Genomic DNA, 20,868 nt, shown 5'->3' on the forward strand with positions numbered 1-20,868 from the left:
CTTTAATGCCCTCTCTTCCTTTTCCCTTTCTAAGTCACATCCTTTCTTTAAGACCCAGCTCAAGTCTTGTTCCCATCTTCTGCACAACCCAGCTTCTGGCCCCTAGTAATCTCACTCCTCAGAACTCCTATTGGGGTTAAGTGACTTGCCCAAGGTCACACAGCTAGTAAGTGTTAAGTGTCTGAGGCCAGATTTGAACTCAGGTCTTCCTGATTCCAGTGACTGTGCCATCTAACCACCCCATGCATATCCTGCTTTTGCTGTTATTAACCCAGAGTTCTTTTTTTTTAGGTACCTCTCTTTCTTCAACTCCTGGTGACACCTCCATTCAAAAGAAGGAGGAGGTGAAGTTTGATGATGGGGATGACCTCATGGCCACCCTTGGGTTTGGAGATAGTCCAAAGGCAGAGCGGAAGCAGGAAAAGGGAGTCCAGTAAGGCATTCTTCTGAGCTGAGAGGCCCATATCTGAGCAGCATGGCTTTCTCCTTATATAAAGGAGAGAACAAAGGCATGGAGTTGGAGGGTGGGGACAGAAGTAATTCATGTTGTTGAGGTATGTATGCCTCTGTCATTCTGCCATGTCAGGGATGGGCCCCGTCCTGCTCGCACTAAACTGGATGAGTTACTGGGACGTGGAACTGCCTCCAAGCTCCTGGAGAGACCAAGCACTGGGAAGCTCCAAGAGTTCAGGCTGGATAAGAAGTACCAGAAACAACCTGGTAAGTGGACCTCACACCCATCTAGAGTTAGAAAGGGACGGCCATCCCAAACATGGCCACAGGCTCCTTGTTTCACAGACAAAGAAGATCCCTGGGGAGATGATGACTTTGCCTTTGGAGCCTACCAGCCCACAGTGGCTTCTTCCTCTGAGAGCCGACAGTCCCGCCGGCAGTCTGTCAGGTAGGTAACATCCCCTGAGAAATAACCTTTCTCAGGCCCTTTGCTACTTCTGTCAGAATCAACCAACCCTGTGTGCCAGTATACTAAGGGCTCATAACTTATAGCCTCTAAACTTGTTTTTTGAATATTATTGACAAATGTATTTCACGTGTAATGCCATATATTTGATTTTATGCCTTTAAAGATACTCTCCTGAGAAGAAGGTCCATAGGCTTCACCAGATTGCCAAAGGAGTCCATGCCACAATATAGGTTAAGAACCTCCACCCTATATTATGTTACATTCTGATTGTGGACGATTGAGATAACAAAAGCTTTGTCCTCTGGTTGTAGCGTAGCATAGTGGGACAAGCAGTGGCCTGGTACCTAGGAGACCCAAACCAATTCACCAGCATTTATTTTGGATACTTGAACCTGGGCCCTATTTGGCAAAGCTTAATAGCAGGCCATGTGACAGACCTCTCCTTTGATCTTATTTATGCCCTTGTCTTGAAGCAGGTTTTCAGCAGAAAGTCTCACCAATCCCAAAGGAGAGCAATGTTCCAAACAGAGTACACCAGCCACAGCCAGCCCTGCTCGTACTGGGAAGGGAGGAGCTGACTGGTTGGGCCTCAAGGATGAGGACTTTGACCTGCTCCCTCTATCTCCCACCAAAGAATCTGTCAAGGCTGGCTTAGCAAGGGCTACCCCTTCAGAACCTAGTCCCGTTGCCCGGCACTCTACCTCTTCCAGTCTGCCTGGGTCAGGGATGAAGCCTCCTGCTGACACTACAGCTATCCCTCACAAACCCAGCCTTTCTCCTAAGCAAGGAACATCAGAGGAAAAACAAGAGGAGGATTGGCTAAGCCATGCCTTGTCTCAGAAAAAATCTCAGAATTTAACTAAAGAGGAGCAGCCTGGGACTTCTAAAGGCCTAAGCCCTACAGAAACATCAGCTCTTCCCTTCGTCAGGTACAGATATGGAAACTGTGCTTTGCATGTTAGGGAGCTGGACTGGCACACTGCAATCTAATTTTCTCTAGGAATCAGTCACCCAGACATGGGCTGTAGAAAACCCCAGGAATATGAACCAGATGTGGTCTAGTGACTTCAGCTCCTTTCCCTTATCATACTGTGCCTCTTTTTTTTTCTTTTCCTTTTTTTTTGAGGGGGGAGGGCAGGGCAGTTGGTATTAAGTGACTTGCCCAAGGTCACACACTAAGTCTAAGTGTCTGAGGCCAGATTTGAACTCAGGTCCTCCTGACTCCAGGGCCGGTGCTCTGTGCCACCTAGCCGCCCCCAGGATACAGTCTTAAAGGAATTAATGGTACCATGTGAAGAGGATGAAAGGCCAGCCATTGGACAGAGAAACCACCAGGGAGCCTTCTGTGGTCAGACCTGAAGTTTCAATGGTCCTTACCTTATGATTTGGCCTTTTTCAGTCAACATGCTGCCAGTACTCAAGGACCTGAGCAAACAGCTACCAGACGATCCCCAGGGACAGCACCTGCCTTCCCCAGGGCCAGTGGGTATGTCTACATCCAGGCTCTTGGGAGATAGGGGACCATGTCCTCAGCAGAGGTTGGCACGTAGATATGGCAAGGCCTTTAATTAGTGGGAGCCAGGGGAGGTGGGGGGGTAAACTGTGTCAGGGTCTCAGTTACTTCTTTGGAATTTTGGTACTGGTCCAGGATACTTTACATTGCCTCCAATAATAATCTAGATTTCCAAGTGAACTCATGAGAAACAAGCTCCAGAACCATGCATGTCCACTCCTCCTCCCTCATGCATCAACACAACCAGTTCCACACCCATGTCACTCTAGGTTCTCAGGGCTCTCTAAGAAGCTCCTTTCCCTCTCCCTTCTCCTTGTTCCTTAAAGGAGAAATTTCTTTTCCTTCCTTTTGCACAGAGGCGGTACTGTTCCAACTCCCCTTCCTACCCACCTCCAATCTCTATGTATATCTCTTAGGGTTCCCCCAACTGATGCCCACCCCAAGACACTGGCTACCCTTGTACCTCCTGCAGCTGAACCGAAGAGAGACGCTCTTCTTGGAGAAGTTCTCAGCACTGGTAGGTTTTCTTTCCTGTATGGCAGCTGAACCATGGGCTGTTATTAAGTATATGGGTATCAGTTGTAGTAGTACCTTTGTAATAATGACCCCTGATTAATCTTCCCTGAAGCTAGTTTCTCCCTTGGGCATCCATGAGAGGCCTGTCCCCAGACCGCTGGTCTCTTTTTTCAACTGCTACTTATTTTTCACTTTTTGCATTTTTCAGACCTTACAGCTTGTTTCCAGAGATCCCAAGAACTAACAGGGACTTCCATGCCTGTACAGGTAGGGAGGAGTAGGTGAACAGGGACCTCAGCCTTTTTCTTCTAAGGAAATTCTTCCTAACTCAGAGACAGATATTTTCCTTCAAAAACTTGTAAGAGGTAAGTAGGTGATGCAGTAGATAAAGCATCAGCCTTGGAGTTAGGAGGATCTGAGTTCAAATCCAACCTCAGACACATATTAGCTGTGTGATCCTAGACAAATCACTTAACCCCAATAAACCCCCCGAAAAAATCTTCTAAGAGATGTCACCTGGTGTTTCTAGAATTCCTATCCTAGACATTTCTGGGCATTAATATGGAGCCAGAATTGGTCGGGGAGACATAATTACCATCTAGATAGGAGCAGTTAGAAATGCCAACCATAGAGTGAGGCCACAGTTATCCTACCAGTTCATTTTGAAAGTCCTTCCACCTTCAGACCATTCCACTCCCCAATCCCACTCTCAGATCCCCATTTCCTGAATCGGCCAGTCCTGTCTAGCTCTGGAGCCTTTGGACAGGAGGTGACTGTACACTGAACATGTCCCTAGGAGGTGTCTGTCATGATAGTGACTTCCAGGGCCTCAGAGGCAGGGAGTTCTCAACTCTTCTTATGTCATGAACCCTTTGGCAATCTAATGAAGTCAATGGCCCCATTCTCAGAATCATGTTTGGAAATGCAAAAAGTAAAATACTTAGTATTACAAAGGAAACCAAAGGCTAGTAAAAAAAATAAATAAATAATTTTTTCCCCATATAAGTTTAGAAAGCCCAGATTAAGAACCTTTGATCTAAGTGGTCTAACAGCCCCATAGAAGGATCTGAACCCTTATCAGAAGTTTTCATCCTGATCCTAAGACTTGGCAACTTATCTAGCTATCTAAAGCATTTTACTGAGAATAAACAGAAAAGGAGACTAAAGCCTCCCATTTTGTACAGAGAGAGGCAGTGATTCCTTTTTCAAGCCAAGCTAGTTGAGCTGCTAGGAAACAGTGGCTGTGAGTTCATGGTGTCTCTACTTTGATGAATGGTACCCTGTCCACAGATCATGTCTGGAATGGCTATCCAGCTGCTGAAGAGTTGGGGTACAATTGTCTCTGGCCAGGTTTTTCTCCATTATTTCACTTCTAACCTGCTGATGATTTCTTCTCACTCATGCAGGGCCTTCTCCCAGAGAGCCTGGCCCTGAGTTTGCTTCCAGGAGGAGAGTATCAGAAGAGAATCCTGGCTGCACAGGCCCAACTGCAGGGCGGCACAGCAGAACTCCAAGAGGAGCTGTTAAAAAGTCAGGCCCGACAGACAGAACTGGAGACCCAGGTGAAAGGCGGCCTGGAGGGCCTACAGAAGAGGGAACATTTTGGGCAGGGATCTAAGCAGACTAGTCAGAGGAATACAAACACCAAATGTGCAGCAGAATTGTAAAAAAGAAAAAAACAACAGGAGACCTAAAGGGGAATTTAAAGTCTGAGAAACATCTTTCCTCTCCTTCCTCCTTGATCCCACACCCTCCAGGTACGGAAGCTGGAACTAGAGAGAACTCAGCAGCATATCTTGCTTGAAAGTTTACAGCAGCAACACCAGGCAGACTTGGAGCTCATTGAGAGTGCACACAGGTATCCAACTGCCCTTGCCTACTTTCTACCCTACTGTAAACCTAAGTACACAAGTCCCCAGAGGCCTAGCTAGATATCTTTAGCTCCCCCAGATGAAATCCCAGCCCCAGTCTTAGATTGAATCTTAGTATGAATCCCATAGACTAAGTTGACAGTATTTAAAGAAAATTCCAGAGATTTCCTCCATGGTTGGAACGCTCTCCCTTCTGTTTTCTGCCTCCTGGTTTTCTTCAAATCTCAGCTAAAATTCCATCTACTATAAGGAGCCTTTCCCATCCCCCTTAATGCTGGTTCCTCCCCTCTAAGATCATCTTTAATTCGTCTTCTGCTCATCTTACTTTACCCAGCCCGGGTTGTCCCCCATTAAACCGTGAGCCTTTTGGAGGCAGGAACTGCTTTTGCCTTTCTTTGTGTCCCCAGCACTTAGCATAGCTTGCCAAAAAGACTACTTTGTGGAGGAATCACACGGGCAAGCGTTTACACGGTGGTTAGAAGAACCGATGCAAGGACACTCTCAAGGTCTCCCTTAAGAACTTTGGAATTGATTGTGTCACATGGGAGACACTGGCACAGGACCAGTCAGCATGTTGTGTCCTCATCAGAGAAGGTGTTGTGCTCCATGAGCAAAGCAGAATTGGAACAGCTCGAAAGACATGTGAGAGGCACAGAGTTAGATCTACCTCCACTCCAGATGTCCATATGGACTATTTGTGCCCGACCTGTGGTAGAGCCTTCAGAGCCCATATCGGTCTGATCAGCCGCAGTTGGACACACTGTACCTCGACCCCAACACGCTGAAGTCATTTTGGTCCTCTTCGTGCAGAAAGGACAACAACCAATCAGCTTAACAGCATGCCGTAATGCTATCCAAGAATAAACCCCAAAACCTGAAAAAGTTTTAGAAAAAAATTTATTTGGTCATTTGGCAGGGGAGAGCAAGCCAGAAAGGATGTAGCTGCCTCTTATGCAGGCTTTGGGAGGTTTACATTATATTGGATTCTAACAAGAATATCAGCACATAAACCACACTTATGCAATTAAGCTACTAGGGCAACTTGAAAGCAAAATCATTGAGATGGATATCAGTAAGTTTAAACATTCAGTAAAATTTGGGTAAAGCCAAAACACAAGCTTTTGGTGGAACCCAAACTAGATTTGGATGAACAGACCCAAAGTATATATGGGTGAATCCAGGACCTGGGGGAATCCAGAATATTCTTTGTAGCCATCTCAGGCATTCCTGGATAGTTACTGAGGTCAGAGTGATATTCTGGGTTTAAATAATCTCTAGTCACATGAAGTTAAACAACAAAATAATTAATATGATTCCCAAACAATATAATAAAGCATTTTCCATAGTAAGCACTTAATATTAGTGCTTGTTATTGATTTGAAGTGCCAGTCTGGGTCCTAGACTATCCCCACTTTGAGTCCAGCCAGCTGTGTGTTATTGGCAGGAGCCGAATCAAGGTGCTAGAGACATCGTACCAGCAGCGAGAAGAGCGACTACAGAGGGAAAATGAGGAGCTGACCATTCAGTATCTGTCTCACTGCCAGGAGGCCGAGAAGGCCCGCGCTGACCTTCTAGCACAACATCAGCGTCGCCTTGCTGCTGCCGAGCAAGAGAAAGACCAGGAGATCGAGAGGCTCCAGAACTTACAGAGGTAAGGGGAAGGCCTAGAATGGTGAATTTGGCAAAGACTGACCCAAAAGGATTCTCCCTTTAGGGAAAATTCAAGTGTAAGCTATTGCATTCTTCTGTCGTTGCTCTTGGGAAACTGTTTTCTAGTTAAGGAAAGCCCAAGGTGGACAGCTTCTGACTAGTAGCACACTTTGATTTCTGCTCAATCAGTCAGTAAGCATTTATTAAGCTCCTCATATGAGCCAAGAACTATACTAAGTACTCCCGATAAAAAGAAAGGCAGTCCCTAAACCCAAGGAGCTCAGTCTGACCTTTTCTTCCCTCTGGTGTGCCAGGGTTGGGATAGTGCTAGCCCCAGGCTAATTCTGGAATCTTGGAAGAGAACAAAGGCCAGGAACCAAATCTCAGAATGTATACAATTCTTCTATTTCACCAGGATGACCTCTGAAAGGGATTTATCCTTATATGGTGCCAATGTTTTTCTTAATGAAAAAGAAAAGAGTGAGAAAGAAATAGAGGGGCTTGACATGGCCATTTAAGGGCATTCAGTTTTACAAATTCAATCAATTGATTTATTAAGCACCTTACTACATGCCCAGCACTCTTATGTGCTGGGGATACAAAAAGAGGCTAAAGATAGTCTCTGCCCTCAAGAAGCTTACAGTCTAGTGGGGGAGATGACATGCAGACATATACAAACCAAGCTATATACAGGATGAATGGGAAATAATTAACAGAAGGAAGGCTCTGGAATTAAGAGAGGTTGAGAAAGACTTCCTGTAGGAGGTAGAATTTTAGGTGGAACTTGAAGGAAGCCAGGGAGGTCATTAGTCAGAGAGAGAAGGGAGAGCATTCATTCCAGGCATGCGGAACATCCAGAGAGAATGCCTGGAACTGACAGGTGGAGCGTCAATATCACCGGATTGACGAGTATGTGTTGGGGAGTCAGGTGTAAGACGGCTGGATAGGTAGGAGGGGGCTAGGTTCTGAAGGACTTTGAATTCCAAAAAGCATTTTGTATTTGCTCCTGGAAGCAATTAGGACACCAGTGAAGTTTATTGAGCGGGAGGATGACATGATCAGACCTGTGCTTCAGGAAAGTCATTTTGGTGACTGAAAGGAGGATGGTCTGGAATGGTGAGAGACTTGAGGCAGGCCGACCCACCAGCAGGCTACTACAGTATTCCAGGCGTGAGGTGATGAGGACCTGCACCTGGGTTGTGGTGGTGTCAAAGAAGGGGGGGGGCACGTTTTAGGGAGATGTTGCAAAGGTGAAATGGACATACCTTGGTAACAGATTGGATATGGGGTGCACCATTATCTTCCTGTCCTCTCTGATGGCCTCCTCTACCTTCATCTCTCTTCACCTAGCACTCTGTGCATTGTAACCTTGACTAAACAGCTATATAACTAAGAGAAGGTATCTGATATTGAGGCATATATCACAAGGGTAAAGGAAGACACACTCTTCTCTCCAAGCAAGCTACCCTTTCAACTACATGGATCCTAGGGCAAGAAAGCCAAAAGCTTTCCCCTCCCTTACTCTCATTGTTCTCTCCTTGGCATTCAGGGCATCCATCTTAGAGATACAAAAAGACCACGAAGAACAGCTACAAAGATTGAAGCGGATGAAAGATCGGGAAATTGATGCCGTTACAAGTGCTACTTCCCATACCCGGTATGCTCCATGTCCCATGTTCTACATATAGTGCTGTTAGCACTGATCACCTGTGATTGTGTGGCCTAAAGCTATGCCTTCCCTCTCTCAGGTCCCTCAATGGGGTTATTGAACAAATGGAGAAGTTTTCCTGTAGCCTTAATGAGCTCTCTTCTCGTGTGGAAGCCACTCACCTTACTAACTCCCAAGAGATAGAGATAGGGGCCCGTCAGCGTGATAAGCAACTCCAAGGTACTGTCCTCCTGTTTCCACACACCATCACAACTTAACTAAAATACCTAGGAATAAGGGAAATATGCCATGGGTCAATCTAGAAATCAGTATCTGACAGTAACTGTCTCAGGGGCATTGCCTACAGCTCTGCAGGAAAGATTGACTCTGCAGCAGCGGGACATGGAGGATGAGAGGAACAGGCTACATGAGATCATTGGGAAGATGGAGGCCCGACTGAATGAACAGAGCCGTCTCCTAGAGCAGGTGAGTTTTTGCATCTCGTATCCATCCCTGCCTCACTATTCTCATTCTTTTTTTTTTTTGGAGGGGGAAGGCAGGGCAATTGGGGTTAAGTGACTTGCCCAAGGTCACACAACTAGTAAGTGTTAAGTGTCTGAGGCCAGATTTGAACTCTCAGGTCCTCCTGACTCCAGGGCTGGTACTCTACTCATTGTATCACCTAGCTGCCCCCATTCTCACTCTCACCACCTTAATTTAAGCCTTCATTACCTCATGCCTAGATATTAACAGCCTCCTAGCTGGCTTTCTTGACCCCAGTCCCTCCCTCCAGTCCATCTAGTTTATAGGCTTCAGATCAACCATAAATGTAATTTTCATCATGTCATTTCTCTGCTTGAGAACCTTGAATGATTTCATATACTCCAGTACTGCATCTAACTTCTCTGCCTACTTTTCAAGGCCCTCCATAATCTCTCACTCCCCTTTATATCTAAACTTATTTCCTATTTCTCTCACCAGCCTCTTCTCTCTCATTTCAAGTCATACTGGCCTCTGCTTCTCTCACAGATGTACCATGTTTATTCCTACTTCTCTTCTTCATTCATGTCATTCCCTTAAGCTGGAATGACTTCCCTCTTCTCCTAGCCAAAGTCTGGCCATCCTCAAAGGCCTCATTTCCCAAGTCTTCTCATCTACGCCAGTCCTCATTGATCTCTCTGTCCTCTGAATTAAAACTTACATTTATTACCACAAATTTTATAATTAATCATATAGCTCCATAACTTTCTCTTATTGTTTGCCATATGTGTATTAGTATTGTTTCCCTGATTACATTTCAGGCCCCTTGCTGGGAGAGACAGCACCTATCCCTCCATGTACCATGAAGCACTTAACAATCAGCAGTATTTTTGCTTGATAGTTGTCACCAGAGCACATAAGAATGGAAATAAAAGGGAAAGGAACAGGAATAGGGATAGCACTGGTCTTCAAATATCCTTAGCCTAATGCATTTCTGAAAGAATTCATATGTCACAACTTATGTGGAAGTTATTCTCAATGGAGAGGAAGACCTGAGAGTCAGACCAGAAATAAAAGGTTCCCCCTCCTTCCTTCCCCTTCCTTTTACTCTAACATCATCATGGGAATCCCCTATTCCTTGTCTGGCCTTCCGAGAAAGTGCTTGTGACAAGTCACAGAAGGAAGGCATGGAGTGGCCTGACTTAGTTCCTGAGGAGAGGTCAAATCCTATTCTAGGGGAAGGTACACTCCCTTAAACCTCGATTTGGGGGGTCTCCTACAGGAACGCTGGAGAGTGAGTGCCGAACAGTCCAAGGCAGAGTCCACACAGCGTTCCCTGGAGGAACAAAGGAGGGTCATGAGCCAGCAACTCAGCATGGAGCGGGAGGAGCTGGAGAGAGCCAAGGTGAGCAAGCAGCTTGACCATCAGTAACCCAGGACCATCTCACCAGAGGGGCTCCTGAGACCCCCCTCCTCCTCTGTTTCTCCTTCCTGTTTCCCAGAATGCTTTACTGGAGGAGCAGAAATCTATCATGCACAAGTGTGCAGAAGAGGGACGGCGGCTGGCTGCAGAGTGGGCTGATTTCTATGCCCAGCAAAAGCTAAGTAAAGAGCGGGCAGAGCGTGAGGCCGAGCGTGTGCTGCAAGTGGACTCACAGAGGGAGGGTACCATCGTCAGTCTGGCCAAGGTATGGGACCTCAACTTTGTGCTGCTGTTCTCTAGAATTGTTGGGATTTCGGAGGACACAGACCATCCTTTCTTCTGTCTAACCCAGGCCTTAACCTTGACTTGACTGCCCTTCTTTCTGACAGTCTGTGCCCCATCAGCCAGCATAGGCAGAAGAGTTTAACTCTTTGCTAAACATAATCAGTATGATGCATAGGTTATTACTTTCTGAGGATGGACCAGCTTGGGGAAAGAACCCAAGAGGTTGACCTAAACCTGAAGGAGAGGCCCTAGGGTACCCCCCTCTCCACAGAAAAAGGGACTTGAGGCTTTCATTGGAGAAGATGAAGGACGTTCTCTTTGCAGGAACAAGCAGAACTGAAGATCAGAGCAAGTGAGCTGCGGCTTCAGGAGGAACAGTTGGCCGGGGAGTGGGAAATTCTGGAGCGGGAACGGCAAGAACTAAGGCTGGAGAAGGAGAAGGTCAACTCAGCTGCCCTACGCATCAAACTCCAAACTGAGGAAGTCGAGAGCATGAGCAAGGTGGGAAGCCAGGAAAGGTTGCCCAGGCCATGGGGGCACTGGGAAGGTGGGTCTGCCCCAGGGCGTGGGGAGCTGTCAGAGAAGCTCCACGCCCATTAGTCCCATCCACAGGTGGCCTCTCAGAAGTATGAGGAGGGAGAGCGGGCTCTTCGCGAGGCTCACAGGCTGCAGTCGGAGCACCAGGCCAGGCTTCAGCTCATGCAGCAGCAGCAGGAGCAACTCCGGCAGCAAGAGCAGCAGCTGCACCAGGCAGGCACCTTCTCGTCCCCCCTCCCCCGTCTCTGCAGACCCTCCCCCCCTCTCCTAGTGTTTGTGCTTCCCGTCCGTTGGTGTCTCTAACCTCCCCCAATCCCCCAAGCCCTTCTGAGCCTTCTCTTGCAGACAGAGTCAGGCAGAACCTCTGACACGAGGGCAGCATCTGTGAGCCTGGGCACAGTTGGTCCTCCACTCCTCCTGCCAGAGTCACCGCCCATCTCTGTCTCCTCATTCTCCTCTGCCTTAATTGTGCAAGATGTTCTGTACCCTCAGAGCTTCCTCATTCTCTCTCTGGGGGGATGGAAACAGGAGAATTTGAATCTGGCTCAACAGAGGAGGCAGCTGGATCATCTTCGACTGGACCTTCCCTCTCCCATCATGGGGCTGAGCCCTGCCATCCAGGTCCTAGAGTCTAAAAGCCTGAATGGTGAGTTGGCCATGGAAGTGAGAGATGCCTTGCTGAGTCGATCTCTGGGAGAGTAAATATGGGAGAAGTAACTATTTGGGCAATCCCCAGCCAGCTTAATAGGGAAGGAGTCTCGGGTCCATTTAGTTTTCCTGACTCCTAACAAGAATATACAGAGTCCTCCTGTTCCTTCCTAAGAACCAGGCTCTGTGGGCCTGAAGGAGACCTTGTCCCCTCTAATCGTTTCCCACGGGACTCTTTCAGCTATCTCCTCTCCTGCCATTCCCATTCCTGGATGCAGCCAGCCTTCTGCAGGCCTGGGCCCTTCCCACTTGCATGCCAAACTGGTGCTGCTGAAACACATGGCTGAGAAGGTGAGTGACTGTGCCCTGGGCAATCAGCTGTGGCCACATTCCCGTTAAGCTGTAGAGGGGTCCATTTGAGCTGATTTTCTAAAAGGGTAAAGGTGCAGAGGTGAGGCTGGAAGAATGGGAAGCTTTGGCTCAAGAATTAATGAATGATGCTGTCCTCACCTTCTCTGAGGTAGAGCGAGATGGGCAAGAAGGGAGATATATAGCAAATGGGAGTTGGCCAGCTGGCCATTCTTGGGTCCTACTTCTGTATGTACAATGGGGAGTTGGTCTCTTCTTCTCAAGGAGAGAAGGCTGGCAACACCATGACTATTCCCTATGCCCTGATTTCATTTGCACACACCCCTTTCCTACAGGATTGGGACTTTCTGGAGGATGAGAAATTCTTCTTGGAAACACTGAAGAAAACTTCTTATAGCATGACACCTTATACAGCCTGAGTGCCACACTGGCCTGCGAGCAAGGAGGGTTCAGATGCTGAAATCTGTACCTACTGCACTGCCAACTTCTCTGCCAATTCTCATCCCATGGAGTCAGCAGACATGGTACCACCACAGACCATACCAGTCTCCTCCCCTGTGCCTCAGAGGTACCCATTGGACTACTTACAGCCATTTGCCTAAGCATAGCCACATGTTCCTGGTCACCACATTCAGCATCAACAACAGTAAGTGGGAAAGAGTAGTGGACAGCTTTTCTACATCACCATGCTGCTCTGTTCTGTCTCAACACCTGATGGTCCTCATTGCCGGCCAAAGGGTCTGGCCAGCCTCCCGGCTTGGCAGAGCTGCACACCACCTCTGGGCTAGACCAGGGCCAATATTTCTCAATCATGTAATAACACAAAACAAAGGTTCTGTTCAGGGAGCAGAACCCTCAGTAAATTTCCATTTAAGATCCTTCAGATACCATCTCAGTGAGCTTACCCAGCTTGGGGAAGGAGGGGCTAGCACAGTGGCTCTGAATCCTAATGCTCCCACAGTGGTGGGGGTTGTACTCTTTAGAGAGTCTGCCAACAGGCCTGGTTTTTCCCAGGGAGGCAGCTGCAGAGCCTTGTGCCCTCAGAACTGAGGAGCAGCTGATAGCTGACACAAGGTATCCTGCCTAATAGGAAACAAAGTCTTCCCCAAGACCTTTAGAAACCTGGCCCCGGGGCAGGTTGGAGCAGGGATGCATGATTTCTACTGGAACTTAAACAAACTTCTAGTTTCACCAGCCACTCTTGCACCCAAGTCCATTCATTCTCTGTTCCCCAAGCCTGCCGGGCTAATGAGAGCACTCGGCCCTGCAACTTATTCATTAGATTCTTCCATATGTTTGGGGGGGACCAGGGAACTAGGGAAGGAATGCTGCCCATTTGTGTCACCTCCTGGGGAGCAAGGCCATGGGGAAAATGAAGACAGACAGCACCAGATGTCACAGCTCCATTCTGCTCCAGCTCCAGAGAGTAGCTAATGGAATCTACTGTGTCCAGGCCTCTGCCTTTTCAATTTTCTAGCATGTGGGCGATATGCCAAGACTGGTCAGGAAGATGGCAAGGGAGAGGGAGGATTGGGGGATCAGTAATTGTTCCATGTGGAACCAAGGTCAATTTAGCTCTTCAAATAAAACCACAGTTCTAAAGCTGCTTCTTCCAGTAACCAGTTTTTCACCTTCCATCATAAAACAGCAGTAAAGTGAACAGGCAGGGATGAAAGATTTTCTCAGGCTACGAGGAGGCAAAATGTCGCTCCCTCCTCTTTCATAACATTGCACAAAAACCTCTAACCTTTTCCCATAGTTCATATTTTTGTTTAATAGGTCAGTTAAATTTTCAGTCTTACTAATTCCTGAATTCCTACAATTTACAATGCATCTCACCCAGTTTTTCATTGTTTTTCAAACGCTCTTAATAATCAATTGCATGCTTTGAAATTAGTTCCAAAGAGCAGGAAGGAGGTCTCAGACCCTTCTGAATGCTAAGCACCTTTTTCAGAGATGTCTTCCTGCTCTATAGCAACCCCACAAATACCCTCTACACAATTCTGAATGTCCAGACCCTTTCAGAAAGCCCTCTGGGTGGATGCCCAAACCAACACCAAGGAGAGCAACCAAATAACCTGCGTATTGAGGAGGCCCTGTTGGTTATCCACAGTAACCACTTTACTCTGAGGCAGCAGGATGTGGAGCGGCGGCGTCAAGCTCATAGAAATGGGGGCCACGAACCCACGCATAAACATCCTCATGGGCTGCATATGAACTTTAAAAAACCATATATTAACATGTTCCATTGTATATTTTGCTAAATATTTCCCAATTACACTTTAATCTGGATTGGACTGCACTTGCAAAGGCTGCAGGCCACCACGTATTTGACGCCTCTGATGGAACAGATGAGTCTGAGTTTGGAATCAGGAGCACTGTTACTGCAGATCCTGCCTCGGACATCTTAATGGATGACCATGGCTGTCACGATTTTCTCATCTGTGAGACAGGCATCTAATACCTTCAACACCTACCTCACAGGATTGGTGTGAGACTAAAATGGCATGTGTGTGAAGCAGTTTGTAGACTTTAAAAGCGCCACACAGCGCCAGTTTGGGTAGACGTGAGGCTAATTTCCCCAGCCCTCTAGTTCCTAGACCAGTGCTCTTTTTGTTCTATCAGGCCGCTGTGGGGCAGGAAAATTATCAAATCCCAGAGGTGGATCTGGGTTCTCATCTTGGCTGCCACCTGCTAGCTATGGCCTCAGGCAAGGTGTGTCATTTCTCTCTGGACCAGGGCTTCCTCATAGAGAGAAAATAAGGGGGTTAGACGACATGCTCTCCAAGGTTCCTTCAAGGTATCTTAAAATAATGAAATCTCTATGAGGCTACTACTGCTCCATTGGGTGCCAGGGCTGAGCAAGGTATTGTTTGGAGCCAAACTCTAAAAACAGTCTCTGCTTCCTTCTGCAAGAATATGGCAGCTGGTTCTGGATCATTTCACTTGTGTCCAACTCATCATGATCCCATTAGGCGTTTTCTTGGCAAAGATACTGGAGTGGTATGCCATTTCCTTCTCTAGCTCATTACAGATGAGGAAACTGAGATAAGCAGGGTTAAGTGACTTGCCAAGGGTCACATAACTAATGAGTGTCTGTGAGCAGATTTGAACTCAGGAAGATGAGTCCTCCTGACTCCAGGCTGGGTTCTTTGCCCTTGCTTCTCATATGTAGCCTAGGGATTATCATAAGGGGTTCAGAATAAAAGATACTTTCCCTGATCATTCAAAAAGGAGTATTAACAGCTCCCTCCCATCAAATTCTGTTTGCACAGAAAACTATCATGAAGAAAGCCTTGGGGGCGGCTAGGTGGCACAGTGAGTAAAGCCTGGGCCCAGAGTCACTTAAAGCTTAGGTTTGGTTAGGGTTTCCTCAAAATGGAGATTAGAAAAATAGTCAATATACATTATATTTTTTTAATTGTCCTTTGCCATAGGACAGTTATTTATTTCCTTTAAACAACAACAAAAGTTTAAATCACAAAAGACTCACAAGCACGCCTTGACCAAGACCTAGAAATGTAGCCATAACTACTTTTTTATTCTTCCAAGGAAGGCAATACTTAAAACATCAAAATGTGAAGCATTTTGCAGGACTCTTTAACAGGCAGTTCTCATTCTGCAATGCACTGCCTCCTTTGAGGTTCCTATTTTCCAGTAAGTCAGGCCAGGGGGCTGGGCTCCTCCCTGTCAGGGGGAAGAAGTGCTGTAGTAACTTGCAAGCACATCCTAAAGTACTGCTGACCCTGCCTGTAACTGGGAATTTCTAACATCTCAATCTCAGAAGGTTGCCGCCAAAGCTGGAAACATCTGTCTCAGGATCACTGATAAATCACCCAAGCTCGAAGAAAGAAACAAGGTAAAAGAGGCAACTACAGACTTGGGCTCAGGCTCTGTCCCAGCTGTCAGGGCGAACCATGTGAATGGCATTCATTACTGGTGTTACATGAACCATGTCCTGGAAAAAGGACGTAGAAGAGAACTAAAGGTTATAGTCACTCCTTTGAAAGTCTGCTGAAGAGTTAACTCCTCCTGGTTCAGGGGTCAGTCTTCCCTAATGCAGCTCCCCAACCCCACCCCTAGTCACGAGCCAGGGAGAGGGAAGACCTAGGCACTACCCATTAAGGGCTGACCGTGTTTCCTTGGAAGTAACCTGGAGCCCAGACTCGGTACTCCAAAGAGTGTGTTCTAGACACAACAGTCTAGGGAACCTCCTGTTTAAACCATGATACCAATAAATACCTTAGCTGTTGACAGATGAGCAAAAATGAGAGGAGTGATGGCGCTATGAGTTAAGAAAGGGCCACTTATAGAGAAATGGGAGGATGTTTCCCTCCTCCCCAAAAAAGTCCACTTACTACACAATTTTGCCCAAGGCCAGGGCAAAATGTAACCTTTGTCTCAGTTCTGCCTCCCAGGAGGCAACCTTTGATTGTGAATCAGAGGGACTTACTTTTGAGGACTTTCCTGTGATGCTGCTGCTCCCTGGTGGTGAATTGGCTTTCAGCTGCTGGGAGGGCTTAAGGATGGTCTTAAACCAGGCAGTGAGAAGTTTATGTAAAGGAATGTGTTCCATCACCCCACTGCCCTGGTGGCCTCCCACTGCCCATGCCTGGCTCTGACAATGGACATACAGCTCTTCTGGGCACAGAGGTAGGGGCCAGTAGGTGGAGAGGAGAGCCCTCATATTCCCTACACACCACCGTGATCCCCCATTCCCTATGCAGTGCCAAACTATAGCATGGGTGTTGCCTCAGTCAAGGTGAGAACTTGGAAATACCTTAGCTTAAAAAGGCCAGGGTCTCCCACTGCATCCTGGGCCATCTCCAGTTCTCCTGATCTATATGTGGCCACTAGACCCAGATGGAGTAGAAAGTGAAGCTGGTGACCTTGCACAGACCTCACTCAAATTCAACTCACTTGAAAGTCATTGCATCATCTTCCTGATGTCATGGCCCTCTTTGAGAATGAAGGACAAACCACAACAGCAGTTACTACCAGATGCTGTTAGAAAAGAATAGTAGGACCCTTTAAGTGAGCAATATAGTATGGAGCTACAGTTGTTTGTGAACTATTTGGGATGAGTGTAAATTACTGTCCTTTTCATTTGTGGTCATTTTGGTTGCTAAACAGAAACAAAATATATTGCTAGAAGGAAAATCGATTTTTAAAAAAATCTATTTGAGGGGACAGCTAGATGGTGCAGTGAACAGAGCACCGGCCCTGGAGTCAGGAGGACCTGAGTTCAAATCCAGCCTCAGATACTTAACACTTACTAGCCTGTGACCTTCGGCATATCACTTAACCCCAATTGCCCTGCCTTCCCCCCTCCAAAAGGCAAAAATAAATGAATAAAATCTATTTGAGAAAAAGATAGCCTCTCAAAATTTTGAGTGACAAACTGTTATGTTAAAACACTGTAGGGGCAGTTAGGTGATGCAATAAATAGACCACCAGCCGTGGAATCAGGAGGACCTGAGTTCAAATCCAGCAGACACTTGACACTTATTAGCTATATGACCTTGGGCAAGTCACTTATAACCCCAACTGCCTTGCCTTTCCCCCTCAAAAAAATCAAAATATAAAAATAAAAAAGACTGTAATGAAAGGATCTGTTTGAAGGTAGAACAATGCTAAAGTAATAACAGTTGCTGGACATTATGGTCCATCAGCTTGTTTACATGTGACTGTTTAAATTTTAAAGTTTTGAAGGTTACAAGTGAGAAACTGTAAAATCAAATAACTATTTGGAGACTGTGGGAAGATTATATAAGGATTCCAGGGGTCATTGCTTATGAGGCATCATGCATTGGAGACGTTAGGAATCAGAGAAGAAACTACAGGAAGAAGCAGGCAAAAGAATAGCAGATAAAGAGCAGAAAAAGCTTAGGCCTAGGAGCTGGGGTAAGCAGGCATGGGTGAATAGGAGAAAAATGAAAGGCTATAGAATATCAAAGCTTTCAGGAGCTGATCCAATAAGATAGCTTTGCGGCAATCTTGCTGAGAGTCATGCTGATTGCAAGACAGGAACTGCTGTACTTGGAGTTGATTCTTCCTGGGTTCAAATGTGGCCTTAGAAACTTCCTAGCTGTGTGACCCTGGGCAAGTCATTTAACCTTGTTTGCCTCGGTTTCCTCATCCATAAAATGAACTGGAGAAGAAAATGGAAAAACACTACAATGTCTTTGCCAAGAAAACCCCAAATGGGGTCACAAAGAGTTAGATACAACTGACTTTAAAAAAAAAAAAAGGCTAAGAAATGGGAAACCTCTCAGGAGTGTCAGTGCTGCCCTCTACTGTCATTTCTGGTTTAAGGGAGAAATAGGAGGAAAAGATAGGCTTTGCAGGTGCTTTGCTGTAAAGAGACTGGGCTTTTCTGAGAGCTGATGGAACAAAGAATTTCCTGGTATTTGAAGAGATTTGAAAGGGTTTGAAAGGCCACATGGTCCTATGGCTATCTACGGTTTGAAGAGGAAGAAATGCCTCAGAGTCCCAGAAAAAAAAAATCTAAAGAGCTTAACAGTCCTTTAAAGAAAAAAATTATTTTTCCCCAATTACATGTAAAACCAATTTTTAACATTTGTGGGTTTTTTTTTTAATGTTGAGTTCCAAACTCTCTCCTTCTTTCCTTCCCCATTGTGAATGCAAGCAATCTGATATAGTTTTTTTTTTGCAACTATGCAAAACATATTTCCACATCAGTCATTTGTGAAAGAAAATACAGATTAAAAAAAACACAAGAAAAATAAAGCAAAGAAAAAATATTCTTCAATTTGCATTCAGATGGCTTTCTTTCTGGAGATGGATAGCATTTTTCGGCACAAGTCCTTTGGAATTGTCTTGGATCCACTGTATTGCTGAGAATAGCTAAGTCCTTCATAGTTGATCATTGTACAATATTGTTGTTAAAATGTACTATGTTCTCCTGGTTCTGTTCACTTCACTCTGCATCAGTTCAAGTAAGTCTTTCCAGGTTTTTCTGAAAGCATCCTGCTCATCATCACAATCATATACAATGACTTATTCAGTGATTCCCCAATTGATGGACATTCCCTCAATTTCTAATTCTTTGCCATCATTAAAAGGGAGCTTAACAGCTCTGTTTAACTGAAGTATTTGTCACTGAAAGAGCATAACACTTTCTGAGCACCCAACTAAGAATTGCTGTGTGCTAAAAGAGTTTGACCAAGATTAGCATAGAAATCATTTTGCTCAGCAGGTAACATATATTAGACTATTCTCTAAAGAGATCCAGGTCATTAAGGCCTGCTGTCCAGTTATGAATTGCCCCAGGCATATGGGGCTTATACCTTCAAGTATCTACTTTTGAGGTTTCTGAAGTGTGTGCCAACTCTTGCCAATAAATGTCCTGATGGGATAGTATAGCCCAGTTTTAGGTATGGACTGTTATACTTTTATTATTCTGGATCTTGTTTTCTAGTAAATAAAAGTTATGTTTATTATTGCTTTTGCCTTGTCATTTAGCAAATGTTTTATGTTTAAGAATTAATGATGTCATGACTGCACATGTATAACCTATATCAAATTCTTTGTCTTCTCAATGCGGGGAGGGGGGAGGGAGAGAAAGAATTTAGAACTCAAAAAAATGTTTCAAATGAATGTTGAAAATTGCTTTTACACATAACTTGAAAAAATAAAATATTTAAATCTAAAAAAAGTTAACGATGTTGGGGCAGCTAGGTGGCGCAGTGAGTAAAGCTCCGGCCCCTGGAGTCAAAAGGACCCAAGTTCAGTTTTCAGCCTCAGACACTTAACACCCACACACACAAAGAAACTAGGCGTGTAACCTTGGGCAAGTTACTTAACCCCAATTGCCCTCCAAAAGGCAAAAAAAAAAAAAAAGTTAACGATGTCAAACTAAAACTCTTAAACTAGGTGGTCTTTAAGATCCTTAACAACTTTAAATCTATGACTCTCCTGAAAGAAGGAAAACTGTTTGCTCCATCAGTATTTTGGTCCACTAAAAACCTAGATCACATTCTGCAAGGACATTCATGGTTTTCTTGCTGATGAATCCCAAAGCATCCACACCTCCACTTAAAACACCCTTACTTTATACAGATGATTCAAGATTAGATTTGTATTCTATGTTGTCTTGCAGCATTGACAACTTAATACCAGTTACTGATATTTAAATATTAAACTAAATATGAATCCTCCACTTTGACTCATCCCCAGGTTTATCATCCATCTAATTATCTCTTTTTCGTAATGGAGTACTATAATCTATATACAGTGACTGCATAAAACAAAGAATAATGCTCAGCAAATATGGAAACATTACAGTTTAATTGTTCTGGGTTCCTGTTTATATGCAACACATATTTATGACATAAAGTACTACTAAGTTGTGCGATTAATGATTTAATAAAAAAATTTTCGAACAAAAAAGTTAATGGTATTATGTTGACTTATTTTGTCCAAACGTGAAGTACACTCACGCTCAGATGTTACAATGTTAAGTAATAGGAGTATATTCTTCCCATATCAGGATTACCCTGTGAAATTTGAGTTTTGAGGTTTAGCAGGAAGATGTATCCAGCTCTGAGAATTCCAAACCTGCCAGCATGAATGCAGATTAAATGAGTGAACTAGTCTAGAGAGCAAGAATGGAGGGCCACACAATGCTGAGGTTACATAAGCAATAATTTTGATATGGTTTCATTTTGTGGCAGCATTAACTGTGTGCTTCTACTGACACAAATATATGTCCTTGACCAGATAATTTCAGATTGAGCAGGTTAGTTTTGGTTAATTTTTGGTTACTTTTCCCTAAACTCAGTGATGGATCTGGTACCAAATATGTTTCACTGCACTTTTTGTCATGTTTTTAATTCTGTATTATACATTTTATCTGTATTACATACATATATACATTATATACATGTAATATATACATATTATCTGTATTATCCATTTTAAGAATGGATAGCTCTTAAAAGAGTACAATTATTCAATTGAGTTCAATTATTGTTGGTGCTAATA

The 20,868-nt window shown here is 45.0% G+C and overlaps 1 protein-coding gene across 15 annotated transcripts in view; it reads left to right on the forward strand.

Moving 5' to 3' along the window:
- Positions 1 to 20,274, forward strand: part of FBF1 (Fas binding factor 1) — a 33,112-nt gene extending 12,838 nt beyond the window's left edge. For 14 of the 15 annotated variants that reach the window (XM_069076345.1, XM_069076353.1, XM_069076350.1 and 11 more), the window contains 20 exons: positions 292 to 433; positions 587 to 720; positions 799 to 901; positions 1,396 to 1,851; positions 2,322 to 2,408; positions 2,852 to 2,952; positions 3,160 to 3,218; positions 4,358 to 4,513; positions 4,709 to 4,809; positions 6,267 to 6,473; positions 8,022 to 8,129; positions 8,221 to 8,360; positions 8,488 to 8,606; positions 9,883 to 10,005; positions 10,103 to 10,288; positions 10,633 to 10,809; positions 10,921 to 11,058; positions 11,374 to 11,491; positions 11,735 to 11,844; positions 12,198 to 20,274. In XM_069076345.1, the coding sequence (XP_068932446.1) occupies positions 292 to 433; positions 587 to 720; positions 799 to 901; positions 1,396 to 1,851; positions 2,322 to 2,408; positions 2,852 to 2,952; positions 3,160 to 3,218; positions 4,358 to 4,513; positions 4,709 to 4,809; positions 6,267 to 6,473; positions 8,022 to 8,129; positions 8,221 to 8,360; positions 8,488 to 8,606; positions 9,883 to 10,005; positions 10,103 to 10,288; positions 10,633 to 10,809; positions 10,921 to 11,058; positions 11,374 to 11,491; positions 11,735 to 11,844; positions 12,198 to 12,281 (2,849 nt within the window). In that variant the 3' untranslated portion in view covers positions 12,282 to 20,274. The remainder of the gene's footprint in view (positions 1 to 291; positions 434 to 586; positions 721 to 798; positions 902 to 1,395; positions 1,852 to 2,321; positions 2,409 to 2,851; positions 2,953 to 3,159; positions 3,219 to 4,357; positions 4,514 to 4,708; positions 4,810 to 6,266; positions 6,474 to 8,021; positions 8,130 to 8,220; positions 8,361 to 8,487; positions 8,607 to 9,882; positions 10,006 to 10,102; positions 10,289 to 10,632; positions 10,810 to 10,920; positions 11,059 to 11,373; positions 11,492 to 11,734; positions 11,845 to 12,197) is intronic. The other variant, XM_069076346.1, reaches the window with a different exon arrangement.
- The last annotated feature ends 594 nt before the right edge of the window (positions 20,275 to 20,868 follow it).

The sequence above is a fragment of the Petaurus breviceps genome, unplaced genomic scaffold (assembly GCF_028583685.1).
Source record: "Petaurus breviceps papuanus isolate PSGF00001 unplaced genomic scaffold, PetGlider_PUasm1.0 90925, whole genome shotgun sequence".
Lineage (NCBI taxonomy): Eukaryota > Metazoa > Chordata > Mammalia > Diprotodontia > Petauridae > Petaurus > Petaurus breviceps.